At 38.1% G+C, this 12,030-nt stretch overlaps 2 protein-coding genes across 6 annotated transcripts in view; one reads left to right on the forward strand and one right to left on the reverse strand.

The window, feature by feature from the left end:
• PCCB (propionyl-CoA carboxylase subunit beta) overlaps positions 1 to 5,289 on the reverse strand; it is a 26,046-nt gene extending 20,757 nt beyond the window's left edge. The window contains exons 1-2 of the mRNA XM_070753091.1: positions 5,033 to 5,289; positions 87 to 206 (exon numbers count right to left, since the gene is read on the reverse strand). Coding sequence (XP_070609192.1) covers positions 87 to 206; positions 5,033 to 5,242 — 330 coding nt within the window. The 5' untranslated portion in view covers positions 5,243 to 5,289. The remainder of the gene's footprint in view (positions 1 to 86; positions 207 to 5,032) is intronic.
• On the forward strand, positions 5,010 to 11,776 carry SLC35G2 (solute carrier family 35 member G2). Of its 5 annotated transcripts, XM_070753088.1 has the most exons (4): positions 5,010 to 5,305; positions 6,424 to 6,785; positions 8,013 to 8,153; positions 9,995 to 11,776. In XM_070753088.1, the coding sequence occupies exon 4, from the start codon at positions 10,013 to 10,015 to the stop codon at positions 11,237 to 11,239; it is 1,227 nt and encodes a 408-aa protein (XP_070609189.1). In that variant the 5' UTR covers positions 5,010 to 5,305; positions 6,424 to 6,785; positions 8,013 to 8,153; positions 9,995 to 10,012; the 3' UTR covers positions 11,240 to 11,776. The 5 variants fall into 5 exon arrangements, 4 of the variants coding, with proteins under 4 accessions (XP_070609189.1, XP_070609188.1, XP_070609191.1 ...); XM_070753087.1 differs by having other exon boundaries at positions 5,099 to 6,785; XM_070753090.1 differs by lacking the exons at positions 5,010 to 5,305; positions 8,013 to 8,153 and having other exon boundaries at positions 6,708 to 6,785.
• The last annotated feature ends 254 nt before the right edge of the window (positions 11,777 to 12,030 follow it).

Raw genomic sequence — 12,030 nt, forward strand, 5'->3', positions numbered from 1 at the left:
ATTTCAAATGAATAGAGAGGAGATAGCTCCATTTGTTTCCCACTCACAAAGAGTCCTGGAATTTAAACAAACAAAATATTCAATACCTTGTTTTTCTCAGACTCCATCCCAAAATCTGCACATCTGTGTTCCACAAACATGTCATATTCTACAAAACTGTCAGGATCCAATAACAATAGTACACGTTCTCTGGCTGTCAACTTTCCCTAAAAAAAGAAAAAGAGAAAACATTAAACAGCCCTGTTCTTAACATAATAGCAAATTTATAGAAATGTTTTCCACATTGAAACTCAAAGCTAAGCATACTAATAAATATGCACTCACTAGTGTCCCTCAATTTAAGGTCTCATTCAATTTGTTCTGTGAAAAACATGATAGTTAGACCTTTTCTCACACGATGCAATAGAATGGTTAAGTACAAAAAGCCAGCCAAAATAAGAAATATCACTAATTTTAAGAGTTGTAAAGCACAGTGAAGCAATATATAGGTCTATGTGATGTTGCTATCTTAGATAATGTATTATGTGGCAGAGTAAATCTGAGGAATACAGAAAGAATGTGTACAAAGTATTTTAATGTTCTTATGCTGATCCATTCATGACATACTAGACCAGTGTTTCCCAACCTTGGCAACTTAAAGATATCTGGACTTCAACTCCCAGAATTCCCCAGCCATCATTCGCTTGCTGGGGAATTCTGGGAGTTGAAGTCCAGATATCTTCAAGTTGCCAAGGTTGGGAAACACTGTACTAGACACATGGCAAAGTATTGGTTGCCCTCCACATTGGATAATATCCAGTAAGACAACTCATATAGTTTCTTTAAATATGCTGGGGGAAAAGAAATCAGATGTGTCGAAGTTAAAATTAATGCAAAAACTACACCTTCCCATCTTCCCATCCTCTTGTAAGCTCCATGTTACAGTGAATGGTGTCACCTCCTAACCAACTCTTACTAATCTTGAAAACCCCAAACAGGGTTGAGATGGCAATCCATCAATAAATTCCAGAGTTATAAGCCTGATTTAAAAGGTTTAAAGAAGCATCCCAGAAGGTGAAATACAAAGCCAATTTGTTATTGCCAAGATATAACATTGATGTGTCTATGTAGCCTCTTAAAGTTAAAAGTAATTCAAAGAAGAATTGACTTACTCTTTTTGAACATTTTTTTAAAAAAATCCAGCACAGTAGAGATGTTGCACCAGGAACAGCAATTATTGGCAACATCCTAGACGAAGGGTAGGCAAAGTTGGCTCTTCTGTGACATGTGGACTTCAACTCCCAGAATTCCTGACCTAGCATAATTGGCTCAGGAATTCTGGGATTTGAAGTCCATAAGTCATAGAAGAGCCAACTTTGCCTACCTGTCCTAGACTCTTTTGCCATATCTTGAAGATAAGTCACTTCCCTTTTCCACCCCACCCCCCTTTTCTCAGGTAAGAACATTTTTAAAAATCAATATTTTAAAGGAAATTTTTTAAAATCAATATTTGGCCTCACCAGCATTGAAAACACAAGACAGAGTGCTAATTTGCACAACCAAGTTGCCCCACTCACTTCTCAAAGCCAGAAATGCATTGTGTCATTCTCTAATCATCCCAAATCCACTAAAAAGGCAAATTCCATCTGTCTTTTCCTGGTACACAGAGTTTGTACCTCCCCAAGATTGCTGTGCATTTCATGCAATGCACTTCATTTCCCCATAGGCAAGCATTTCCACTCTAACTGGCTACCGGAAGCTATTGGCAGGAATGACTCCTCCCCTCCAATCACTGGTCAGTGCCTTTCACCACAACTTTTCACAGGCTGCTGTGCCCTTCTGAAGAGACCTTGACTAGTAACTTGATTTATTTTTCTTCGTGTATTAGGTGGAGTGGTTAAAGTGAACCTTTCAAGTTTTTTCCTACTCACTTCTCCCCTTCATTTTTGCTCCCAGTTGTGTTTTGTTATTTTCATTTCTACCAACTAATTATTTGTTTGGTAGAAAAAGAATAAAAGCCTGTAAGAATAAAAGGCCAGATTTATTTATTACATGTTTACTGATGGAACAGTGAAATCAAGGCTTTTCTTTCATTTTGACCAGGTGAAACCAACACAATTTTTTTTTGCTTGTTTTCTTTTTAGCTAAAATAACAACAATAAAATTATTGGGGGGGGGGGTTTGTTTACCTATCAATGGATACATCAGACAGAAAGATGTGACCTCACAACAGCAAATAAAAAGAGAATAGAATAGAATACTTTATTGGCCAAGTGTGATTGGACACACAAGGAATTTGTCTTTGGTGCATATGCTGCCAGTGTTCATTAAAAAATATACATTTGTCAACAATCAATGTACAACACTTAATGATTGTCATAGGGGTCAAATAAGCAATGGAGAAATTATTAATAAAAAATCTTAAGGATACAAGCAAGAAGTTACAGTCATACAGTCAGTCATAAGTGGGAGGAAATGGGTGATAAGAATGATGAGAAAAAAAACTAGTAGTAATAGTAGTGCAGACTTAGTAAATAGTTTGACAGTGTTGAAGGAATTATTTGAGCCTGTACAAAATGTTTATAAGTACATCTCCTCAAAGAACGTCCTACATAAAGAAAAACAATTGGTGTGTGTTCTTCCAACACTAATGACAAAAGTAAAGAAACAGGAAATCTATTGATCATAGTAAAGATAACATAGTAAAGATAACCCAGACAGAAAGTTACAATGTTATTATTTGTATTTGTATTTATTACAATTTGTATACCGCCCTTCTCTGAAGACTCGGGGCGGCATACCTATTATGCTCAAAGAAGTAGTTAACATTTGGGAAGGCATTTTTCTTTAACCAGCTTCATTTGCAATAGGTTTACAAAAAGGAGTCACATAGGCTCCTGGAGAATCCTACAGCTTCTGTCCTTTTGCATCCCTCACAGGAGGGAAGAAAAGAGATGACAAATTAAGTAAGGTAACCTTGTGTATTAAGAGTAGTAAACAATTTGCCTTACTCAGATACTTCTCATTCACGTTCAAAAGAGAGGCATTAGTTGAGGAAACAGGTAGGCCCAAAAGGTGTTTATTTATTTATTTATTTGTTTGTTTGTTTATTTGTTTATTTGTTTATTCGATTTTTATGCCACCCTTCTCCTTAGACTCAGGGCGGCTTACAACATGTTAGCAATAGCACTTTTATGTAGGGAGAGATTCTATCTCAAGGAATGATCTGCCAGGAACATCTGATCACAATAGCCAGGCTGTGGCCCAGCACTGCTAATCAGAAAGGTTTTTTCTTCAATGAACAAAATTTTGTTTAGCTAAAATGATTAAATAATCTTATGTGTCTCCTGTTCTAAAGTAAACTAGAGGCATAATACCAAGTGTTCAGAAGATTCTGCAAGACTCTCTAGCTAGCCTTATTAAGCAAACCATCGGTTGTCTGTGTTGCATTAATTCTGAGAAAGGAAAGATGAAGTCTGAAAATGAATAACTTAAGTTCTATTCAGTTAAGATTACCAACACCTCCATAACTACTGGATTTCTGGAATCAACCCCCCCCCCAGAGATTAGGACTGCCCCCACCCTCCTTGCCTTTCGTAAACTCCTTAAAACCCACCTCTGTCGTCAGGTTTGGGGGAACTGAGACATCCCCCCCTTGCCTATGTAATTTTGTGCATGATATGACTGTGTGTATGTATTTTATCTATTGGGGTTTTTTTCTTTTTCTTTTTAGACTTTTTAATGTAAAACTGTTATTTTAGATTTTAATTACTATTAGATTTGTTACCATGTATTGTTTTTTATCACTGTTGTGAGCCACCCCGAGTCTACGGAGAGGGGCGGCATACAAATCTAATAAATAATAATAATAATAATAATAATAATAATAATAATAATAATAATTTAGAGATCGGAATTTTGTAAAGCCAGCATGAGAAAGGTGGAAGGTGGCCTCTTCAGACCTCTTCCTGATCTCGCCACAACTAGCTCCACAAACTGCTTAAGTGCAGCGAAGGAATAGATGGGGGCGATCTGCTTTCTTGCATCTGTAGTTTTCATTAAATAGGGAAAAAACAATACGAAAAACCCCAAGAGAGACGACCCTGGCACCGTGGTGGTGACATCTGCGGCTGCGGCGATCAAAGGTGTCGGATGGTTTTCTACCTCGGCTGGATGGCAGGAAGAAGTACAGTGGGGGGGTGGACGAATATGGGTCATGACTTCAATGTTCCCCCAAGTGTCAGGGTGGGGCAGTGGTTAGAGTGCAGCGCTGTAGGCTCAAGCTGCGCGTCCCCGATGAGCGCATATGCACCTCTGCATGAGATTTGACTTCTGCGCATGCACAGCAAGCAAAATCTCACATGAGGACACTTGTGCGAGCAAGATTCCGGTTATTTTCATCAATTTTTTTCTTCTGCACATGTGCAGAAACAAAAATATCAAAAATTGCCGAAATCTCACTTGCACATGCTTCCTCACGCAAGATTTCGCTTGCTGCGCATGCACAGAAGCCAAATTTCACATGGACAGGGGCAGGTGCACCCACGCCCGCACCAGCCTTGGAAGGCACACCTGTAGTGCCGAAGACAAGTGGCCCTTCACTGGTTCAGCAGTTCAAATCTCACCACCGGCTCAAGGTTGACTCAGCCTTCCATCCTTCGAGGTGGGTCAAACGGGGACCCAGATTGTTGGGGGCAATAGGCTGATCCTGTAACCTGCTTAGAAAGTGCTGTAAAAGTACTATGAAGCGGTATCTAAGTGTAAATGCTCTAAGCCAGTGTTTCTCAACCTTGGCCACTTGAAGATATCTGGACTTCAACTCCCAGAATTCCCCAGCCAGCGAATGCTGGCTGGGGAATTCTGGGAGTTGAAGTCCAGATATCTTCAAGTGGCCAAGGTTGGGAAACACTGCTCTAAGCGGCATCCTCTTAACCCTGGCCAGCCCTCGTCTCGGAAACAGGTGGGACGGTACGCCAGGGAACAAGCCAGCTGCCCCCACCCCACGCAAGGGCTTCGCTCCCCTGCAGCGAGAGGAAAGGAGGCGCTCGCTCACCCGCTTGTGCTGCGCCTCTATGCGAGCTTGGCCGCCTCCTAGCAACGCAGCGCGACGCTTCTCTTCGATACGCTCGGGCACGGTGACGGCTCGGGTCCGGGGGGCGCTGCCGCTAAACGAGCGGCAACCTCTCGGCAGAGCCCTCGAGAGAAGGAAGGCGGTAACCGCCCGCAGAGCAGCCATGACGGAGAGGCCTGGGAAGAGGCGCATGCGCCCTTTCCACACCAGACGACGGCCGCCGCCGCCTCCTCGACCCCGCCTCGCTCCCTGACGGTGCGGCCGGCAATTGGTTTGCTTCCCGTCCTCTGAATTTGGGGATTAGCTAGAAAAGACGACGGGTTGACACCTCAGAAGAGCGTAGCTTTTCCAACGAGGGGGCTTCATTCTGATATATTCTTCCCAACCAGAGATATCGGGCTTCCCCGCCCTCCGTTGTCGTGAGGCTGTGACAGAGTTCTGTGCTGTGCGGGGAGCGTTGCTGCCGTCTCTGGGATTGTGGTTAGCCATTGACAATTGGCAGGGCAGCCGCAACTGCCCGCTCGGAAGGACCGTTTGTCTGCAGGAAGGACGACCTGATTCATTCTTTATTTTATTTATTTATTTATTTATTTATTTATTTTGTCCAATACACAATAATACACAATGAGGGTTATAGAGGATATAATCAGGTAGAATGTATTAAAGGGGGAATGGAGGAGAAAATAAAGGAGTAAAATATAACTATGAGAGAATAGCAGAAAAAGATAAAGGTATAGAAGAGAAGATATAGGAAAGACAATAGGACGGGATGGTAGGCACTCTGGTGCACTTATGTACGCCCCTTACTGACCTCTTAGGAACTTGGAGAGGTCAACCGTGGATAGTCTAAGGGTAAAGTGTTGGGGGTTAGGGGATGATACTACAGAGTCTGGTAGTGAGTTCCACGCTTCGACAACTCGATTACTAAAGTATTTTTTACAGTCAAGTTTGGAGCGGTTAATATTAAGCTTGTATCTCTTGTGGGCTCTTGTGTTGTTATGGTGGAAGCTGAAGTAGTCTTTGACAGGCAGGACGTTGCAGCATATGATCTTGTGGGCAATACTTAGATCATGTTTGAGGCGTCTTAGTTCTAAGCTTTCTAGTCCCAGGATTGTAAATCTAGTTTCGTAGGGTGTTCTGTTGGGGGGGGGGGGGGAATCTGAATCCAGACTGTGTGTTGGGAGAAATATTGTGTATTAACTTGTAAAAAATAAAATAAAGGCTACTGAGACACCGTATTGGGAGAAGTATAGCAGTTCCTAGTCCAGGGTTGCTCTCCAGTCTTGTTATATTTGTGACTTTAGATGTGGGCTAGAGGTTTAAAAGAAGGAAGAAGAAATAATAATTAAGCTGTTTGTGTTTTCTTCAAATAGGCCCTGTTTTCACTCAGCTTATTGAACAATAGCATTTAGACAGCTTCATAGTGCTTTTTACAGCCCTCCCTAAGTGGTTTACAGAATCAGCATATTGCACCCAACAATATGGGTCCTTATTTTACCCATCTTGGAAGATGGAAGGCTGAGTCAACCTTGAGCCGGTGGTGAGATTTGAACTGCTGAACCACAGCTATAACTGAAATAGTCTGCAGTGCTGCACTCTAACCACTGCACCATTTGACTCACAGATGACAGTTTCTGGGTTTGCATTGCATATGTCAAGCAAATCAAGTCACAGTGATGGGAAGATGTGAACACTGTACTTTGCCAGTGTTGTACTCCAGCTCTAATATCTGAATGTAAGTACTTAAATTTCAGGATTTGTGTTGTAATCACTTTGCATTCCCATCCTATTGTGTCCTAATGGCTTTGGGCCACAATCTTGGAAGGAAAGCTGTGTTTGGTTTTTTTTGCTATATTTTCAAACTCATAATTTAAGATCATCTTCAGAGAATCGCAATTAGTGGCTTTTCGGAATCAGGCTTTTTTATGGGCGGTACCACCCCAACTTTGAAATTTCCTCCCAGTAAGTTTGGAGCCATTCTTGTTGTCTTACAACGCCAGGCCTTGAATTCTTGTTCTTCAAGCCCACCTAATGTGCTAATTGCCATTGTGACTTTTTTTTCTACAGTGTTTACATTTTTCTATTATGTTACTGGTTATCCATGTTTATTTAATAAAATGTTTTTCTGTATGTTTTAGTGCTTTCTTTTAGTTTATTGTTATATTTGTAATTTTGATAGCAAACCATTCTGATATTTATTTCAACAAAAAGTAGTAGAGAAATGTTTTCAACAAATAATTTTAAAAAGTGTTTGATTTTACCAATTTCCAAATCACTGGTTTGCATTGTACTGAGAGGTTAAAATGTATATACTGTATATGGAAGAGTAACCCCACTGAATTCAGTGGTACTTTTGCATTGACTTATATGGATAAGACTGTTAAAAATTTATGAATAATTATATGAATGAAGCAAATGAAAATCAAGGGTAGGTGATTTTTTTTCATGTACACTATTTTGAAGGTTATGTCAATCTTTAAGATTATGCTTTTTTGCAGAATTCAGATTAATTACCTCATAGCACTTTGTTATAATCCTGTTGCTTTTGGTAAAGCTCTAGCAAGTGAAAAGACTATTTAATAATCCTATTCTTTTATTAACCAACAGATCAGAAGGGATAAATCAGTAACTCTCTTAAGCACTTTTGTTTTCATTCTCAGCAATGTTTAATTCAGGAAAGTCCTGCTATTGATGAATAGGTAACATCTCAGCTAAACATGTGTTTCACTGCCAGAATAACTAGTCAAAGCATGACTGATTCCACTCCGCAGTCCAAAATGAAGGTGTTGTCAAATGCCCTTGAGCTCTGCTGAGCATGCTCACTTTCATCTAATGTCTCAAGTGCATTTGATTCTTTAGTTGTATTCTCCTCTCTTTTTCTGTGAAGGCACAGTCACAAAACAAAATCTGCTTCAATATATATGCAGAGCGGACACCATTTGCTCTATTTTTGACTTTCCAGTTCAAAGGCAACAATATCCAGGTATTTTCTATGAATTTAGAAGGCAGAAATGGATACACAGCTGAATGTTGCAGAGCAGCCTCTTATCTTTAATATACTTGGCTTTTGATTATTTTGTTATACAACACCCTCTAACAAAAGGTAAAGGACTATTTTTCTAATTTTGATTGTATTCTCCTTTCTCTTCTTGCTTTACAGATTTAATTCCTAGATGTTTATTTAAGCAAAATCTTTCTGTTAATGTGCACGCAATTTTAATGTGGTATCTTTCAAATTCATAATTTAAATAAATTGCAGTAATCAGCTAATATAGCCTAGAATTATGTTCCATATGATACAAGGAATGACATGTTTCTGTTATTTGAGGAAGCAATGATACGTAAATCAGCATAGCTTGGAATGTATCTTTTTCCCTTCATTTTCAGTTGATAGAGAGATTTGTATATTTTCCTAATTCTTACTCCGTTAGCATTTCATAATAATGTAATAACATTATTTCTGTTAAATGTTTCATAATTATAAACAGTCATGCTTGAATTTGAGTAGATTGAAAGGAAATCATTTAAATCACAATTTGTTATTTGTATTAGCATTTCAAACTGATAGTATAGTAGTTGGAAGCACAGATCAGGACCACAAATATTGGAAAAGCTATCACTGCTAAAGCTATAGCCTCGTGTAAAAACAAGTGGAGAAAGAATGGAACCTATTGACTTATATATTTCACATTTTTAGAATGTGATGTAAACAGATGACAGTATTAACATAGCAGCAACAACATAGTATAACATTTTAAATAACCTATGATATTGGAGCACAATGGACATTTTTAGATGTATCCCGCTTATCAATGACTATTATGCTTATGCTGCCTCTTGGAGTATAAAACAGCATGCTTTTGAACATCAGATCTTGGAAAAGCAATGAAAACTATTTGTTTTATGTTTACCACGGGCTTCTGATGGGAAATAAGATCCAGCATTGATTAATGCTTTAGTTTGATACAAATTTTTCATGTTTAAATGTAAAGAATAATGTCTATGGAGAGTCTATGGAACCATAAAGAATAATCCACATTCTTTTCAGGAGCCATTGTAAATATACAATATTATTTGTTACTCGCCCTCAATGCAATTACACATATTTAGCAATCCTAACTATGTCAAAATATGTTGAATGGCACCCAGTAGTGGGTTGTAAATCCCGTCACTACTGGTTCCCTTTTGTGTGTGCACACACTCACATGCATGCAATGCTTCTGTGCATGTACAAAAATGTCCCAGGCGGGTGGGCAGTCTCTCCTGCTGCCATTACTGGTTCACAGAACTGGGCCAAACAACGCACCATTGGTGGCACCGAGGTGTTATATACAGGTATAAAAACAAATTTATATTCAGAGTCAAAGCAAAACTAATTCTATTTAGATTTTAAAAACCCATCGGATCCAATCATTTCTAAAAATATTTGAAAGCATAAAAGTAAATGTAGATGTAGCAAAGATAAATATCAAGCATATGTTTTAAATTGTCTAAATTAACAGTTTGGTGAAGTGGTTAAGGCACCAGGCTAGAAATTGGGAGATCATGAGTTCTAATTGACCTAGTTCTAGTTGGCCAATCACTCTCTCTCAGGCCTATAAAGCAAGCACTAGCAAGCCACTCCTAAAATCTTGCCAAAAAAACTGCCAAATCTTGCCAAAAAAACAGTTACCAGAGGTCAATACTGACATGAAGGGAGCCCCCTTCTCCCCCCCGCCCCAAAATAGCAAATGCATTTATTATGATGAGACAGACTTTTCCCTTACAATTGATTTACTATATTGGATTTTATAACAAGACATTTCATTCCTTTTGAAAATATATCAATATATCTAATATGGTAATAGAACACTAATGAATTAGGATTACTGTATTCTAAATAGTTAAAATGCACAACAATTTTATGAAATATATAAATATGTATTTGCTTTTCTTTGCAATCAGTCCTTCTTATCTGATGAAATGGATTCTTCCAAGCAATATCCAGTGAAAAAACGTGTGAAAATTCATCCCAACACTGTGACAGTGAAATATAGTTCTTATTATCCACAGCCTGGAGAAGAAGGATATGAAGGACTTAGTGAAGATAATGAGAATTTTACAGAAGATAATCCAAAAAGAAGATTGTTGAGTAATGGACAACGAACAGGAAAGTCTTTCTTTGGAACAATTGACATTCCATTGCAGACAGGACAGAAGCTAGAAGTCAAAAAGAATGAACAAGGCCATATAGAGGGAAACATTTTTCAGTCCAGAAAAACTTGGGCTGTTCTTTTTGGATCTGCCTTGGCCCATGGTTGTGTAGCTGTGATAACCAGACTTGCTGCCGACCGTTCTAAAGTGCCATCTCTTGAATTGATTTTCATTCGTTCTGTTTTACAAGTGTTTTCTGTTTTAGTAGTATGCTACTATCACGAAGATCCTTTTGGACCAAAAGGCCATAGATTGCGGCTATTCTTTTATGGAGTGTGTAATGTTATTTCTATTACCTGTGCTTATACTTCCTTTGCAATTGTCCCCCCAAGCAATGGGACTATTATGTGGAGAGCTACCACCACTGTTTTCAGTGCGATTTTAGCATTTTTACTAGTGGATGAGCGCATGGCTTATATTGATGTAATTACTGTAGTGAGTAGTATCTTTGGTGTTTGTTTGGTCATGATCCCAAATATTGTTGATGAAGAAAATTCTCTGTTGAATATCTGGAAGGAAGCCTTTGGATATACAATGACAGTTATGGCAGGCTTAACCACAGCTCTGTCCATGATAGTATATAGGTCCCTTAAGGATAATGTCAGCATGTGGACAGCATTATTTACTTTTGGTTGGACTGGAACAATATGGGGAGCCTCAACTATGTTTTTCCTTCAAGAGCCAATAATTCCATTGAATGGAGAAAGCTGGAGCTATCTCATTGGCATCTGTATATGTTCCACAGTGGCTTTTCTTGGCGTCTACTATGCCTTGAGCAAATTCCATCCAGCATTGGTTAGCACAGTGCAACATTTGGAGATTGTGATAGCCATGATTCTTCAGCTTCTTATACTACACATCTTCCCCAGCGTTTATGATATAATTGGAGGAGCTGTTATCATTATTAGCATAATTTTCCTTGCGTGTTATAAGCTATTTTGGAAAAACTTTAAAAAACAAGATTACCAGGAAATATTAGATTCTTCTATTAAATGAATACAAAATTATTGTATTTTTATGTAGTGCAGTGTGCAATTAATATGACTGTGTGTATGTGTATACTGATATTAACAGCATACCATGATTTGTTGTTCAGGTACATGACATCAAGTCAGCCCTAATACAGTTCAGTAGAGTTGTATGAAAATGTATTTTTCAGATATGTGAAAATTGTTTAAAAATGTGAAAATTATCAAAAACCATATTCTTAGATAGCATACAGAAAGTGCCAAAGATTAATATAGGCAGTTTTTGATATGTCTATGTAATCATCAATAACTAATCTCAGTTCAATGGAGTCTTTATTTTTTTATCTTCAGAATCTAGAAAATAATTTTATTCTGTGTTTAAAATAACACATTAATCTTGGTGTGGAATAGAAGTAAATCATAGCAATCTTACTCCTTTACTGGTTACAGAAACAATTGTGTAGAATTTGTCTTTGATCTTTAGCATGTGGTTCATTGTTAAAAGTAACATCTGAATTGTGTACTGCAGTTCTTCTTTTAAATAAAATGTAATAATAATGAGCAATTTGGTATTTGACCTGATAAAATTAAGTTACCATTTTAGGACTTGATTCAAGACCAGAAAAATTATAATTGCAAAGGAAAAAATGAATATGTAGTCCAAAGACGATTGATGTTGTTAATGAAAACCATGTAATCTTTCTAACATGTAATATTTTATTTTTAAAATGTTTGTGTGTTAAGAATTACAAATACAGTACATACAAAAGACTGATCAAATATTTGACATGGGAACTAATACTGAGACTAAGTTTCCTA

This window comes from Erythrolamprus reginae, chromosome 5 (assembly GCF_031021105.1).
Source record: "Erythrolamprus reginae isolate rEryReg1 chromosome 5, rEryReg1.hap1, whole genome shotgun sequence".
Classification (NCBI taxonomy): domain Eukaryota; kingdom Metazoa; phylum Chordata; class Lepidosauria; order Squamata; family Dipsadidae; genus Erythrolamprus; species Erythrolamprus reginae.

Coding starts and splice junctions, on each gene's coding strand:
- SLC35G2 (XM_070753088.1), top strand. CDS start 10,013: ATGGATTCTTCCAAGCAATATCCAGTGAAAAAACGTGTGAAAATTCAT.